General features: G+C 42.8%; 1 protein-coding gene across 1 annotated transcript; it reads right to left on the bottom strand.

Moving 5' to 3' along the window:
- Positions 1-2,987: 2,987 nt before the first annotated feature.
- LOC111543433 (spermatogenesis-associated protein 31D1-like) lies at positions 2,988-9,517 on the bottom strand. The gene is made up of 4 exons (XM_023213425.2): positions 9,248-9,517; positions 8,455-8,500; positions 7,802-7,862; positions 2,988-7,508 (listed from the first exon to the last, which is right to left on the bottom strand). The coding sequence occupies exons 1-4, from the start codon at positions 9,431-9,433 to the stop codon at positions 3,134-3,136; spliced, it is 4,668 nt and encodes a 1,555-aa protein (XP_023069193.2). The 5' UTR covers positions 9,434-9,517; the 3' UTR covers positions 2,988-3,133.
- Positions 9,518-17,261: the final 7,744 nt, after the last annotated feature.

Raw genomic sequence — 17,261 nt, 5'->3', positions numbered from 1 at the left:
GCACTTTGAGAGGCCAAGGCAGGCGTATCACCTGCGGTAAGAAGTTCAAAAGCAGCCTGGCTAACAAGCAGAAATCTCATCTATACTAAAAATACAACATTTAGCCAGGTGTGGTGGCGCACAACTGTAATCTCAGCTACTCAGGAGCCTGAGTTGGGAGAATCACTTGAACCCAGGAGGCAGAGGTCTCAGTGAGCCGAGATCGCGCCACTGCACTCCAGCCTGGGCAACAGAGCAAGACTCCATCTCAAAAAAAAAAAAAATGAAGAAACCTTGGAAGGAAACAAAGGAGCAATGGATATAGTTTCTTGAAGAATTTTTTATGAAACGTTTACATCCAATGGATTCTAGTTTCTCTGAGTGGTGAGGCCAGCACATCTGCTGAGTAAGTGGAGATGGCCTAAACTTGGGAAAAGTGCAGAAGGTTTGAAATACATTTGAGTAGCATGGATGACAAAGTGGACTAAGGAAAAATGACCAAAGCTTCATTAGTATTGTTCTCTGTTAGTAAGCACAGGATAAGTATTTTTGGATGAATGAGTGAATTATTTCCAGGTAGTGCTAAGGCTGACCATGCATTTATCACGGTGTCAGTAGAATTGTGAGATTTAATCCAATAGTGATTGGTCATTTAAGGGAAGACATTTATGGAAAAGGCAGAGAGATGGGATTTTGTCAGACAGGAAGGATTAAAGGGAATTGGATAAGGCATATTTCAAATAGGGCTTTTTAAATATTGGTTATAGGATAGACCATAAAATCTGCACTGAAGAAGAAGGAAATTAAGACAAGAACTTAGTAGATAGATAAGTAGAAAAATAATAACTCAGTGTGAAAATTTGACAAATTGAGGGCCCAGGCTGGAAGGACAGTAGGATGAGGTCAAAGGGTAGAATGTTAGACTATATTATTACAGATGTAGAGGTGATTTTAACGAGGTCAGAAATGGTGGCTCATGCCTATAATCCCAGCATTTTGAGAAGCCATGGCAGGCAGGTCACTTGAGGTCAGGAGTTCAAGACCAGCCTAGCCAACATGGTGAAACCTTATGTCTACAAAAAAAAAAAAAAAACAAACAGAACAAAACAGCCGGGCATCGTGGCATGTGTCTTTAATCCCAGCTATTCAAGACGCTAAGGCAGAGGAGAATCGCTTGAATCTGGTAGGCGGAGGTTGCAGTGAGTCAAGAACATGCCACTGCACACCAGCCCGGGCAACTGAGCAAGACTCTGCCTCCAAAAAAAGAGGTGTTTCTGATGACAACTTTTAGATGTTTCTGATGATAGCTTCTGGGTGTAGCAGTAACTGAACTGGAATGGAGGTAAAGGATCCTAAGATGGAATAACACAGCAATTAGGCCAGGTTATTGGCAAGTCTATCCACATGGATGTTTGGGTCCTCCATGGATTCTCCACATCCACAAGCTCTTTGCTCTGGGCTTTATTCCAATTGTGTGCTTCTTAAGGCCTTCACAGAATCTGAATTATTTCTGCAATCCTAATCTTCAGACACTGCAGGGTCAGTGGCATAAGCATGGATAGGAAAAGAGAAGGATGGCGAGGGAGCTATAGCAGATATCTGTTTTGTTTTGCTCTCTTTTCTTTTCTTTTGTTTTTGTTTTGACACCAAGCATTCACAATTTTTCTTGAAAACCTACCTCAAGTGATCTCTAGAAAACTCACCTCATTTACTAGTCCCAGTCTGGATATGTGGAGTTGCCTTCTCTTCAGACCCCTAATATTTTAAGAGTGCATATGTGCACACTCTTAGAAATACAGAGCATTCTGTAAAGATTCATAGTAAGCCCCCAAATATCTGTAAACCTCATGCGTAGTCCAGGACTAACCTCTGGACCATGAGCTGCAGGTGTTTTAGACAATATTATATTCCACAAAGCCCATGAAGATCATAGGTGACACCTCCACCCTGACAGGTGCACTGTATACACTAAGGGAAGATCTTGCATGCTGCCATTAACACGGCTAGAAGGAAGGCACAAAGATCGCCTTCTCTAAAGAGAGGGATGCCATGTTAACAACAGCCCTGCAGATACTGTTTTAAGTACTTAAAGAACAGCCCCATGTACACTTCTGCCAAAATGGCATCTGTAAGCTCTGCAGCACCCTGGCAAACCTCAAGGGGGTGGTGCCTAGATCTAGATTGAGAAAGGGTACTGATATGGGCATGAAGGGCATAAACCTTTTTCTACCAGCATGCTCATCCTTTCCTAGCTTCACTTTTTTCTTACTTTCTCATTCATTCCAAGGCATCTTTGCCTTACCCTCAGCTTTATTTTACCCTAGGAGATAGGTGGTTGCCTGGTCAACATTCCTGCCACAGACAGCTAGGTGATCTTTTTGCTTAGTAAAAATGCCATCAATCCAGGCAGCATGGAGAAATACACAGGGAGGGGAACTACTTCCCCAAGTGACTTATTAGTAGAAAGACCTCAGCATTAGGGTCAAAAATGTGCTTCCCTAAATCATGAGGATGCCCTGCTTTTCAAACTCTTAAGCAGCATCCAGTGTTCCTGACACTCTACCCCAACCAGCAATACCCCAAACACTCCCACCAACTTATATGATCCTGTGATCAGTGACAACTTTTTTAAAATAGAGATTAAACCACTATTTTTGAAAAATGTACCTGTACTTCACCCTCTCTTCAGATCAGAAGGCCTGCCTTCCTTACTGTTCTAAAGGATATGAAGCAGTGAATGGAGAGGAAGGTGCAGGCTGCCATACGGTATCAGTAAGTCTCAAGCAAAGAGATAGAAAACAGCTCATCTCCTCAGACTTCATCAGGGAGAGAAGGGGCTTTTGGAGGCACATGATACTCTTTCCTCCACAAGAGCTCCAGGGGATTGGGCACATTTTAAAACTCACACTAGGGAGTCAGTAAGAGCTGAGATAACTACTACGTTTCCTTAACCACAAGCTTCAGTTACCCAAAACCTATACCCCGCAATGCAGTACACAGAAAAGACATCCTTCTTATTAGAACATTTATTAGGGAGAATCAAGATTCTCAACAAGGAATGAATTATTTTGTGGGGGGAAATTTTCCTCCCTGGAAATGCTTCGGAAGCATTTTCTGTCCAGTTAGTAAAGGCACATCACTGAACACAGTGCTTTTAGCACTGGTTGGGACAGCTGGACACACCAGGCTGGGCTGATGCTGGCAAGGGGGGTTTGAATGTGGCATAGGCTTCCTTGTGGGGCATGGATTGGGGATGCCTTTGACACAATATCTTCCCCTTAAATGCCTCAACTTTCTCAGGCTGTCTGTCCTTGTCTGTGATCTGTCTAATCCTTGTAGGATAATTCTGGCCAACAAAGATAGCTTGTTGGCTGTAAGATTTGGTACATGTCACTTTGCAGGAGGGAGCGGTGTAGTTGCAGGGATAGCCCAGGACAGGCTCTGCTCTGACCTGCACTTCTGGGTTGTGCTGAGCTTTCCCAAGCTCCACTGGGAAGGAAAGGGGCTCTTGGGGACAAGTGACATCTATCCCATGCCTATGCCCCAGCTTCTCCTCTAGGGAATCTTTAGTGTCTTTCCTAATTTTCTGACCTTCAGTGGTCCCAATAAAGGCAGCTCTTCTTGTAACTCGACCTCTATTCTGCACAGATGATGACAGGGAGCTACCCTTTGCCCGGGAACTTTCTTGTTCTTCATATGCTATGCTGGGTTTGTTAAACCGCTGCAAAAAGGTCTTCATCCATTTTCTGAAAAGGTTTTCAGGAGGAGGCTGTGTTTTCAAGGTTGGGGAAGATTTGCTCCCAAGCACCTCCCCTGATGTCTTGTCATGAATAGCGTGGCTCTTTCTCCTGAGTTGGGATGTCCCCAACCCTGCATCCCCTCCACCAAGCTCTCCTCCTTTGGGTCTCATAGGGCTCACTCTCTTTATAGCTGGTGGGAAATTCTTAACTTGACACTTCTGTAAGACATGGGTAGGGACCCTGGGCTCCTGCTGCTGTGCCACACGGATCCCTCTGTCTTCCAAGTGGACATGCAACACCTGGGAAGTTCCCATATCCCTACTCGAGATGCCCTGGGGATGAGTCAGTAAGTCCTTGGAACTCAAGTTCTCGAAGGCAAGAGACGTGTCAGTGAAATGGCTCTGAGGTTGGCTATCCTTCCTCTGGACCAACTTTAACTGGCTCAGCATCTGATTTTTAAGATATAATGATTTAGGATCTTGGGGAACTGATACCCTTGGTGGGAAAATTTCAGTTTCATGAGACGTGCTTGTTTTTACATTTGTCACTGAGCAGCTTCCTGACTTGCTGGATGTGAAGTTGTTCCTAGTTTGTGATTGAAGAGCACAGATCTCCTCTTCCTTGAACATCTCCTTCGACCCATTGGTGACAGGAAAGGTCTCTCTACTGCCCCGAAGCCTGTTAACATTATTACTGGCACTCTCTCTCTTACCCCTTGACTCATGGCCAACTCCAGCTTGCATTATGGGCAGCTCTGTGCTGCATCTACTGGCCGGTACAGTCTGTTTCTGACTGACTTCGTCTATGACGCTGTGTGTGGGGGGCAGAAAAGTCTGTCTGCCATCCTCAGTTGTTGGGACACTTTCTGTAAGATCATTGTCAGTATCAGCAAATTCTCTTCTCAGGGTCCCCTGCTTTTCTTGGTCCACAGGTGAGGTGACGAGGGGAGAATGACCAAGGATGGGTAATGTGTTTGTTGATTCTAATATTTCTCCTTGAAAATCTGTAGTGCCTCTTCTAAGCAGCGTGGAGGCCCCATCTTTGGAATCTGACTCTATAAAGTCATGGTCAGTATCTGAATATTGTCTTCTCAGGGTGTCCTGCCCTTCTTTGCTAACAGGTGAGGTGACAGGATGAGGGCCATCGAGGACAGGGACTGAGCTTGTTGTTCCCCACTTTTCCCCTTGAAAAGAGCTTCGTCTACGAGACTTAGACACGCCAACTTTGGAATCCCGAGAAATAAAGCTGGCTGAGGATGGAATGTCGAAATGGGAAAAGGAAGTGGAAAGATCCTCTTTTGATTTGAAGATTTCTATGGATTCAAGGATCTTGCGAGGAAGGCCCCACAGCATCCTCATACGGAAGGATTTAATATGGGCTTCAAACATCTTTTGTTTGTTGGGACTAAGGAAGGAAATCTCCTGGGAAGTATCAACGCAGTGGTCCTCACTCACCAATGCTGCCAGATTTCGATGTTTTATTTGGCTGTGGGATTCCTCAGGAAGAGACATTGTCTGCTTGACTGAATGCCATGAACTATGCACAGTCCAAGGCATTCGACCCTCATTGATTTCCTCAAATTTCTTGCTCAAATGTACTGTCAAGGCATTTTCAAGTTGTTTCTGACCTAGGCTCTCCCCTGAATGATTCCCTGACAGATGCATCATATGAGTGTTCAGGTCTCTCTCAGACTTAGACCTCGGATTCTCATCTGAAGATGTCTTTGGATCATGCAACAGATAATTTTTGGGGCCATTCTCCTGTCTGTATCCCTGATAATTCCCCACATTCTCCAGGGAAAGCATATTTGAGCTCCTCTCATGGAAGGTTCTAGGGATGATTGATCCGAACTTCTTTGGAACATTGAGGCTCTGACCCTCAACCGAAGAGCTATGTAAGGGTCCTTGAATGCTCTCTGACACAGATAGCTCCGAAATTTTGCTCTGAGGACGTAGCAATGACAGAGACTCATGGATTCTATGGGGCAGGCCCCATCTGCGCTGGATGAGCCTCTTTCGAATGTGTTGCTCTAGTTTCTTCCTTACCTCAGAGCTCAGTGGAAAATCTCCAGGAATGATGGAGATGGGAACATGAACCTTGAAGGACTTTCTGACCAATGCAAGATTGGGAGCTGGAGGACAAAAGTCTTCCTGGGATTTTTGAACCACAGAGGGTAAACCCCACACACTTTCCTGCACTTTCTGCAACACGTTACACTCCAGATCATTAATTTCAGATGGCGTAAGAGACTGTGCCTCATTTTGGGGTCTATGAAAACACACTCCACAGATCCTAATCAGGAATGGAGGACTAGGGAGTAGGGCTGGGAGTGGAGATTGATGTTGAGCCTGGGACTGGACCTCAGTGAGATGTGGCGACTGACCTCGGGTCAGGGTTTGAGGCAAGGGTAGAGCTTGGGTATTGGGCAAGGACAGAGGTTGGGGAGGGGGAAGTACTGGGGATTTATGGAATATAGATGTATTTGTAATGCCATTGAAGAATACAAACATGGAGGAACAGCCATGTTGGACAAGAACCGTAGGGTGAAGAGACTCGCTGTGCAGAGATGGGAGACCCCAGAAGAGCTGCACATATTTGTGTTCTAAATGGTCCTCAAAGCACTTAGAATATGGGGGCTGCTGATGGATGCGCTGCCCCTCTAGTTTGCCTTTACTGGCCCCAAAAGATAAGAATTCTGCCATGTCATGCTTATCAGCAATTGAGGCTAACACTTTCCGTGAAGAATTTAGTTGGTAGTTTTGTCTAAGTTGTGTTGGGAAAGATCCTGGTTTCTTTCCATTTTCTTTCCACATCAGGAAATCACACCTTTTTTTGACTTGTCTTTCCAGGAGTGCCAGAATGTCCTGACTGACAAAGGAGATGTTAACAGGCTGTATGACGTTGGCCACAGAGTGCCCCCCTAAAGAGGCCTCAGAAGAATGAAGGGTAAGAAGCTCCTCTATGAAATCAGATGGCACAAAATTGGAGGAAAAAGAGCCCTTGGCATGAGGCTGCCACCAGGAGAATTCTGAAGATGCTGGGCATGAATGGTCAATGCCTTTGATTATTGGGGCATAGGTGGATGTCCCACCAGAGCCACCTAGAGATGACATCTCTGCAAAAGGCTTCAAAATGGTGAGTCTTGATTTCGACTGAGTCACAGAGCAGTCTTCCAGTGGTAAAGCAGATGGGATTGGTGGTTTGTGATGATGAGCACATGAATCAGTGGGATTCATGGCCTGGGAATTATCTTGGCATTGGGTAGAGTCAAGTGAAAAGATGGTGTTCAGAGACAAACTGGCCACAGGGTGGAGATTGGGCTCCACTCTCTGAATGTGATGTGGTGGCAGAAGGGGAGAGGGAAGCTGTTGGGGTGGGGAATGGTCTACGGGGAACTTGGAATCCAGGGGAGAAACAGGCTGTGGTGGCGGAGGGTCCCTCAGTGGTGAGGGTGAAAACAAGTCAGCTAAGGAGGTGATCAAGTCAGGTGAGAGAATTAACTGGGGTGGTGGGGACAGCTTAGGCCGAGGGGACAATATTAGGTCTTCTGTAGGGGTTGCTGAGGGGGTGGAAGACAGAGTGAACGATGACTCAGTCACAGAATCTCCAGAAGTCAAAGGGGACACAGAAGGAGCAGCATCTTTCAGGGACTCCCGAGACAGCAGTTGCTGGATATCAGCAGTTGCTCTGTTACACACCTGACAGACAGGGTCTGGGCATAACAGTCGACGAAAGCGGATGGTATCATGATGCTGGCCCAGGAGACTGCAGGAAACAGGAGGTCCAAAGCTGCAGCCAGGACCAAAACAAGGAAAGGAGGGTCTGTTAGCTTGGCAGGGGTGGGGCCCCCTGAATCCTGCTACCCGCTTTGCATCGCCCCCCACCCATGACCTCACCATATATGAGGTCATATGACCTCACTATAGCCACTCCCCAAAGCATTCATTCACATGCCCATTTCTATGGCTACCCACTCCCAAAACTACAGCAGGCTACAAGGAATCCCTGAAATGAATAGAACATGCTAGGGGGGAAAAAAAAGGAGGGGGTGGGAACAGGACACAAGGGGAACGATTAATCACCTTTTCAGAAGAGAAAGTAGCTTCTTTTCCTCTTCTGCTTCCCTCTGGAAACTTTTCCGGTCTAGGGAACCAGAAGAGTATGTTATATGCGATGAACGTAGAGGCACAGGGCTCATACAGAAGTCGCTCTGTGGAAGACCCTTGGGATATTAAACTCTGATAGCCCCAAGAATCAGTAGAAAAGGGCAAATAGTCATTGATAATTTTCACAAGTTCACATGTGTATGTGGAATCATTAGTAAACTTTCACATACATTACCCTATGTGATGCTCAAAAGCACCACGTGAAACACATCAGTGGTTACCTCCAGGAGGAATCCGAGCATCGAGGAAGTCAAAGTACTTATGCAAAGTTCTGAGGCAGAAGCTCTGACTCCAAGTCAACCAGTAGTCCTTCCTTGATATCTCAGTTGGCCACCAGTTGGGCAACACCCATTGGGCAGGTCCATCACTTGTCATGCCCATGAATGGGCAGAGCAGGGCCTATGAGTAGTGTCTCGTGTCTGATTGCTTTCCCATGAGCCTCTCTTCTGAGGGCTCTGTTTTCTGAGACTGTCTAGTAACTGACATTCTAAGAAATCATGGGACTGAGTTCCTCATGAAAGAGACAGGAAGGGTCACCCTGAAGCTCAGATAGAGGAGGCTGGCATTACCTTTAAATGTCACACTTTTCCTTCTCCTCCTGGCTCTGCCCTGATGCTGAGAACAAAAGAAAGATAATGACAGACTGGGACTCACTTCTCTCACACTCTATGAAACTCATTCATTCATTCATTCATTCATTATACAAGAATGATATGACTCCCTAATTAATAGAAATATGTTCTTTTTATCAATTTTTAAAGGTGATAAAATATTTCCCATTTTCCCTTCTCTGAAAACTGAAAGATGATTTCTTCTGTGAGAGCCACACTTGATGTGCTGACTTAGAAGTCCTCATCCAGGGCTCAGAGTCCAACAGTCACATCTGTGCTCCCTCACAGGACAAGTGTCCCAGAGACAGAGCTCTGGCTCCAGCCTCTGCTCAGAGACTCTCAGCATTACTCCTCTGGTCAGCCCAACATGAAGGAAGGCTTTGCTGAATGACAGGTGACATGGGAATGTGACTCATGATCAAATTTCAGCAGAGACTGTTCTCCTTCAGAGAGCCCACACTCTCTAAATAATCCCATGTGGGACCACAGAATTACTGTGTTTGGGATTTTATCCTGGACCTCTCCACCACAGCCAGATAGGTAGTCTATGAGCTACAGACGGAAACCTTAGTCCTCCTGAACCCCTACGTCTGCCCAACCTCTGCCACAGAAGAGTGAAGTTCTATCCTCTCTTCAGACTTCCCATCTAAGACATGTCTCTGAACCAACCAAACTTATTTAGAAATGTGGGAATAGGATTGGGAAACAACAACAGGGCATCTCTCTTGGATGTTCACCCACAGTTCCTTACCTTTTGGATGTCATTATTTTTTTCACTGGGTGACGAATACAGGGTCAATACCACGTAGAACAAGTACAGTATAAACAACCCCAACCCACTCAAGCAGATGAAGTTGGGGTCAATATCCAAGCAGTGTGAGTCAGGGCTCAGCCCTGTCTCAGTATAGCTGTTCAGAAAACAGAGGATATTCTCCATGGTCTGAATAGCTCGGCTGCCTGAAGCAACTGAGCACTGAGGGTGCCCAGGCTTAACTATAAACCCAGGCCTGCATCACAGAGCATGGAAGAGTCACAGAGCGTTTCTGAGGGTGGAGGGAGCAACAAAAGGAGGGTGTGTCCACAGCCCCAACCCCACCAGCCCAGCCGACTCTCCTGGGCTCTCTGGGTCCCTTTGCCCTATCCTGCCACTCCATTTCCCAAGTCCATCCTTTTTCCTGTCATATATTTATCTTAGTGGAATTTTCAGTTTGTTCCAACAGTAAACCAGGCATTACCCAAGTCCTGCTTTCCTGTTTGGAGCCCTTAACTTGAACCCCACCAACTACACTGCGTTGAAAGCCTGAAATACTGCCTAGAATATTTGCTGTACCCAGGCATTGCCACTCTCAGGATCACATATGTCCTCAAATCCGTCTTATCTACAGAATGTTTTTGCCTTACATAAACGCAGAATTAAAAAAGTTCCTTTCCACTTACTTCATTTTGTAAATGATGAACATTACATTTTTTGTTTTGAAGTCAGCCTTGACTATTTCCAATCAGAGGAACTGACTCAAATTATTAAAACTAATGTTACTAGGGAAAAGAAGCTCACTGCCTAATTTGGGTTTTTCAGAAAAGAAGGTTTTTATTGTAAATAAAGCAACAATAAGACAGGAGTCCAGCTCAAATCCATCCCCTGTGCTGGCTTTCATGCAGTCATTTTATTAGAAGAGGTTTAGGGAGTGGCCTCTGGAATTAATAGTTGATTGGTGGAAGGAAAGGGGAGGTCTGAAAGTCCTCGGCACACACAGTTTTCTTTAACGCTGCCTCATGTATCATGTGCGCACGTTCATGGGGAGTTGGTTGAAACGTGGCAGAAATTTGTGCTGTGACATCAGCCAGCTTGTTCTGTGCAAACTCCAGTTGGCCTCAATAGCTTTTATCCATTTTAGCCAGTTTTTAAATCTCAGAAGCAGGAAGAGTTCTGGCATTTTAGTAAGTTATTGTTGTTGCTGTTTTTTAATCGGCTATCCTGTAAACTGATTAATTTCATTAGTCATTGGTTTCTTCAACTCTCTGGGGCATAGTTCACTAATAATGCATTATTTAACATCTACAAAATGAAAATAAGTGTACCATAAATGTATCTAATTAAAACTTCAAGGGATCTTGGGGGTTAATTTACAGAACTTATTTTTCTGAAGTTAGTGAAGTTTAAACTGTTCAAGCATTTTTGGAACGTACTCTCTACATAAACACACATACACTTCGACCTAAAAGGCAGAAGTTGAGGCAAATTATAAGTAGAAAGTTCATTTGGGTCAAGCTTGAGGATTGCAACCTGGGAACACAGATGCAAGTCGGCCTAAATATACACTCCAATTAGCAGTAGTTACAGGTGAGTTTTTAAAGTCAAAAAAAGAAGTCAAGGAGTGAGCTGATACAAAGCTGTTATCAGGAATTCTCATTGGTTTACAGAAGCAACATTGATTAGTGATTGGCTATACATCATTAAATTATAGGGTGTACCTTATAGTGTCAGGTGTGGCATTACTGGGTTACTATATAACTCCATGTGGCAATAGCAAGCAGTTTCAAGAGATGAATACATAGCTCAAGGAGGAAATAGGACTGTGATTTCTGTCTCATTTTAATGTCTCTCCAGGCCTGACAACTTAAAAGGACTCACATTTCTCAGATAAAAGTTATTTTCTTTACAAACACACCCACACACCAATCCTGTGACAAATCAAGCAGTATTTTCAAATTCAGAATCAATTATTTCCTCTATTTATTTCAATCTCTTATTTGTCATTTTGACCCCACATTTTCTAAGTCTACCTCAAACGCAGACAGTCCCAACCCTCTATATCAATTTGGTAACAAGTATGCAACTCCCTTAAACCAGGGATAGGTTACAGTGTCCTAAGCTATTGTGATCTAAAAGACCAAAATAGATGCCCCTTTATCAACTAAGACAGACCCTAAGGTTAAGGAAACAAAGTTACCTATGGGTCAAGGGTTCAGGGCCCGGATGGCATGGCAAATTTCCTAACTTTCTATAACTAAACTCCCTCTAACCAAACGAGCTATCAGCTCTGATCGGACAGAGGACCGGCCTTACAAACGTTCTTTTCTGATAAGCTACTAATATTAGAGATTGCCAGTATCTGCCAGCTACAGAAGCTGCACACAAACCACTTTTGTAGTTCACCTTATGATGTAAAGGGTCAAATCCTACCTCATTTTAGTGCTAAACCCCCATTCCAAAGTCAACGTGGGATGTACATTACATATGTTTACTCATTATGGTGTACTCGGTACCCACATAAGTATGTATAGCTTCTCCCCCAAACTTGTTGAATATGTATAAATATGAATATACAACCCAAACTGTCCTTCCCCTATTCCAACAGAGAGCACCTTCATACCACACTGGATGCTCTCTCTTACTGGCTTGCGAACTGGTAAGAGCAATGAGGCTCTGCTTTCTACTATTAAGTCATCCTGTCGGTATTCTGGATGATACTACTGATCCCATCAGTCTTTGGTAGCAGAGTGGGACTTAGTTGTGCCAAAGCCTTAGAGCAGAATGGAGTCTTAAGCAACCTCACCTGATTATACTGTGGGCCATGTAAATGTGATCTTTTCCTGAGTGCCTTGGCATCCAAAAAACTTGAGAACATCTGCTCTATATTCTATATAATCACCTCTGCAAATGTCCAAATACCAACTGCCTGTCATACTTTATTCGGGCGACTCTTGTCAGGTTTAATAATCCCAGTATCCCCCACCCCTGATCTGTCTTCCTACACATTCTTTTCTAAACTCTTTATCATGACAGCTGTCCTCTAAACTGTCTTTTAATTTCTTATGTCCTTCTTAAACTATTATTAAAGCAAAATAAGTATGGCTTGAGAACGACTCCATACTTCTATATTTGAGTCCTTGGTGATGAACTGTAACCTAGCTTAATAGTTAGACAAATTGAAAACCTAACTCAGTAGTATGCACCTGTAACAACAGCTGAGCGTTGGCCAATCCCAGCAGCCATACTTCAGCCACTCATAGACTGCTGAATGTTCAAACTGTGTTCAAATAAGGCAAATGCCAAGCTTTAACCAATCTCACTCTTTCTGTACCTCACTTCCGATTCCTATACGTCACTTTACCTTTTTTGTCCATAAATTTGTTCTAACCACGAGGCACCGCTGAGATTCTGGGGGCCGCCCAATTCACAAATCGTTCATTGCTCAAACTCCTTAAATTGAATTTGTCTAAAATTTCTTTTAACACTATAAAGCTCTTTATTTGACACCAATGGGCCATCACTGTTCATCGATCTTTTTTGAAGGGGTAAGACAGCCTCCAGGCCAGGCCGGGTCTCTTTTCAATTATGCAGAAGCAGGTAACCTGCCTTGAGGATAAAATCTCCCAAGAGATGCCCTTCCCTCTACTCTTCAATATGCAGCCTCAGCCAAGTTTTCATCTAATAAATATTTACTGCTGGAAACTAGGAGACATAAGCATCTGTAAGCCACAGGCTCCGCCCTTGACTTCCTGGTGCAGTTGCAGCGATTAGTTCTAGGCAGCTCAAGAGGTATACAAATGCAGAGGACAGAGGTTCCCCGCCTCCAGCATTTACAATCGCCAAGCGACCTCTGGAACAGAGATACTGTGGGTCATAACTCCTCAGACACATCATGCTCTTTAGCAAAAAATTCCTGCACGTGCACCCTCTCCAATTTCCTGATACAGATTAACGATTCTTTGAGGAGATGGTCAAAGAACAGCTTCTCTCTTTTAAAATGTCATTCATTGGCTAGAAATCTTTACAAACATATGTGTGCTACAGTTAAAACCTACCGGAAGTTTCAGTAAAAAGGCCTTTCCCCACATGCTAATAAGATTCCTTTTCTGAACCTGGTAGAAGCTCCTTCAAAATTTAAAGGAACAAGAGACTAGAGATATATTTATTTTCTTTTTCTTTTTTGTACTACCAACAGTAAATTCCATTGACACTGAGTGGCAGTGCTTCACACCACTTATCTCTTCTGCTCTAGCACCAACTATAAATAATAAATTTGTCTACTTTATAAAGAATTCTACATCCAGCCATCTCGGTGCACTTTCACAACTTATGAGGTTAGCAGGTCAGGTATTATACCTATTTTTTATTATTATTATTATTATTATTTGTTTTTATTGTAACAGGTACTTTGATGTTATTCTGAATATGGTGCCTATTTTATCATGAATGAAACCGAAGCCCAGAGAGGGTTAGCGACTTCTCTAGATCAGACGGTAGTAAATACTAGAGCCCTGATGAATCAATTCTCTACATTCATAATGCTTCTACTTTCAACAATATTAATATGTAATTTCTTAAAGTAAAAAGTATGCCCTACTATTAAAATTAAAGTAGTTGTACAGTTAAGAATATTCACTTTGTCCATTAAAAGCTGGCAAATTTGCGAAGTAACGAAAAGCTATTTTTGGTACTTCATCTCCTCTTAGATAACTTTTCCTTTCCACTCGTCGTGTCAGTGTCTTCATAGGTTTTTTTTTTCCCTATCCCCCTCTTAAAATCTGCTTTTCAGAACTATATTGCATATGACTCCCAGTAATGTATAAAATAAAAGTTTAAAATGTCATCCCGGCCGGGTGCAGTGGCTCAAGCCTGTAATCCCAGCACTTTGGGAGGCCGAGACGGGCGGATCACGAGGTCAGCAGATCGAGACCATCCTGGCTAACACGGTGAAACCCCATCTCTACTAAAAAATACAAAATACTAGCCGGGCGAGGTGGCGGGTGCCTGTAGTCCCAGCTACTCGGGAGGCTGAAGCAGGAGAATGGTATAAACCCAGGAGGCGGAGCTTGCAGTGAGCTGAGATCCGGCCACTGCACTCCAGCCTGGGCAACGGAGCGAGACGCCATCTCAAAAAACTAAATAAATAAATAAAATAAAATGTCTTCCCTCCCAGGAAAACATTTCACACATTCTACATATTTCTACCACCAAGCCTTGTAATAAGCTCTTACCAAAGCATTTTAGGCAGCCTTTGGGAGGTGGCAGAGGTTGCTTCTGGTAGGATGAGACTGTCTCACCACTGGACCCATGACATCTTCCCAGTTTACCTACATCGCCACCCCAAAGTCTGATCTTGGATTTCACACTGCACTTGGTTTTATTATCTCCACGGAGGAGTCTTTTCCAAAAGCTCTTAGAGTAATATGCTACCACTTGAGGATGCTCAGTATAGATAAACTATTCGTTTAGGACTTTCATATGTTCCCAGTTTCCTAGGAAGTTTCCTCAATGCTCACGCCCTCATATTCTGACCACTGTCCCTAGGATAAGCCTCTTGGAGGCAGCTGTTTTCAGGATCCCCAAAAGCCTGAAGCAGAACAGATTCTGAGGCAAAATCCTTTATATTTGTATTTCAAAACAGTAGTTTTATCCCAGAACTTTGGGAGGCCAAGGCGGGTGGATCACCTCCCTTTTACAGATCAAGGGATCTGCAAAACTCCTAGAAGTTATACATTAGTTCAGCAAAGTCAAAGGATACAAAATAAAGACAAAATCCTATTGTTTCTATATATTATCAATCAGTACATAGGCAAGAAATTTTAAAATGCAATATCATATGGAATAACTAAAATACTTAAGGGTAAATCTAATAAAACATATACAAGACTTGTATGCTAAAAACTACACAATGCCAATGAAGGAAATGCAAAAGACCTAAATAAATGGAAAGCTTTAGTATAGCATGTTCATGGGTTGGAAGATTTAATATACAAAGATGTCAGTTCTCCCCTAATTACACAAATGTTTAATGCAGTAGCTATCAAAATCTCAGCATATTTTTTATACACAAGATTATTCTACAAATTATATAGAAAGGGCAGACGGGGCTAGGTGGCTCACGCCTGTAATCTCTGTACTTTTGGAGGCCGAGGCAGTCGGATCACGAGGTCAGGAGATCGAGACCATCCTGGCTAACATGGTGAAACCCCATCTCTACTAAAAATACAAAATAATTAGCCAGTCATAGTGGCGAGCGCCTGTGGTCCCAGCTACTCGGGAGGCTGAGGTAGGAGAATGGCATGAACCGGGAGGCAGAGCTTGCATTGAGCAGAGATCACGCCACTGCACTCCAGCCTGGGCAACAGAGCGAGACTCCATCCCCCAAAAAAAAGAAAAAAAGAAAGGGCAAGGAACAGGAACAGCTCAACTTTGGAAAAGAAGAATACAATAGAAAAAAATCAGTCTTAAAAAACCTAATTTTAAGAAAAATTAGTCTTAAAAAACCTAATTTTAAGACTTGCTATGTAACTATGGGAATCAAGACTGTGTAGTGTTAACATAGAGATACACAGACCAGTGAAACAGAATGGAAAACCCAGAAATAGACCCACACGAATATGCTCGATGAATTTCTGACAAAGTACAAAAAACAATTCAATGGAGTAAACATATTCAATTCAATTCAGTAGTGCTGAGCATATGGATATCCATAGGGGGAAAAAAATTCTCTGCCTAAGCCTCACACCTTACACAAAAATTAACTCTAAATGAATCACAGACTTGCATGTAAATAGAAAACTATTAAAAATTTAGGAAAAAATAGAAAGTCTTCAGGATCAAAGGCCAGGCAAAGAGTTCTTAGACATGACAACAAAAGCACAACTCATAAAAGGAAAAAATGGCTAAGCTAAATTTCATCAAACTTTAAAACTATTGCTCTGTACAAGACTCTGTTGAGAAGATGAAAAGAAGCTACAGACTGGGAGAAACTCTTAACAAATCATCTATCCAACACAGGATTCGTATCTAGAATATATTAAGAACTCTGACAACTCAACAATAAAAAAGCAAACAATCCTGCTAGAACATGGACCAAAGACTTGAAGAGACATTTTACCAGAGAAGATATACAGATGGAAAATAAGCACATGAAAAAGGTTCACCATCATTAGCCATTCAGAAAATGCAAATTAAAACCACAGTGAGATATCACTACACACTTGTCAGAGCAGCGAATTTTGTTTCTAAAAAACAGTGACAACACCAAATGCTGACAAAGATGAGGTGAAACTGGATCACTCATGCACTGGTGATGGAAATGTAAAACGGTACAGCGACAGTTTGACAGCTTCATAAAAAACTAAACATGCAGCACTCATACAACTCAGCAATCATACTCCTGGTCATTTATCATAAAGAAATGAAGATTTATGTTCACATGAAAACTGTACAGAAATGTTTATGAAAGCTTTAATCATAACAGCTCAACACTGGAAACAACTCAATTGTCATTTAATGAGTGGTAAAGCAAACTGCAGTACACCCATGTCATGGAATCAAAAGAATAAACTACTGATAAATGCAACAGCTTAAATGACATTCAAAAGAGTTAAGCTGAGGGGAAAAAAATTCCCCCAAAATTACATACTATATGATTCCATATATATATATATATATATACACACACACACACACACACACACATATACATATATACACACACATATATATACACACACATACATATATAACATTACTGAAATGGCAAAAATGTAACATTGGAAAACAGATTAGATGGAGTGGAAGGAGGTAGGAATTTGGTATGTCTATAAAATGGCAACATGAGAGGTTCTCACGGTGAGAGAAATGTTCTGTGTCTTGGCTATTTCAATGTCAATGTTAATGTCAATGTCAATGGTTGTGCTATCATACTACAATTTTATAAGATGTTACCATTGGAGGAAACTGGGTTAAGTGTACATGAGCTCTCTCTACTGTTTCTTACAACTAC

The sequence above is a fragment of the Piliocolobus tephrosceles genome, chromosome 14 (genome assembly GCF_002776525.5).
Source record: "Piliocolobus tephrosceles isolate RC106 chromosome 14, ASM277652v3, whole genome shotgun sequence".
Lineage (NCBI taxonomy): Eukaryota > Metazoa > Chordata > Mammalia > Primates > Cercopithecidae > Piliocolobus > Piliocolobus tephrosceles.
Note: the sequence above shows the minus strand (reverse complement) of the source record. Positions and strands in the feature narration are given on the sequence as shown.

Excerpts from the sequence above, each read along its gene's own strand:
- LOC111543433 (XM_023213425.2), bottom strand. The coding sequence starts at position 9,433 with ATGGAGAATATCCTCTGTTTTCTGAACAGCTATACTGAGACAGGGCTG. Across the intron at positions 7,863-8,454 it reads GAAAAGTGTGACATTTAAAG|ACCGGAAAAGTTTCCAGAGG; the intron begins GTAATGCCAGCC and ends CTGGTTCCCTAG. Across the intron at positions 7,509-7,801 it reads CTACTTTCTCTTCTGAAAAG|CTTTGGACCTCCTGTTTCCT; the intron begins GTGATTAATCGT and ends TCCTGGCTGCAG.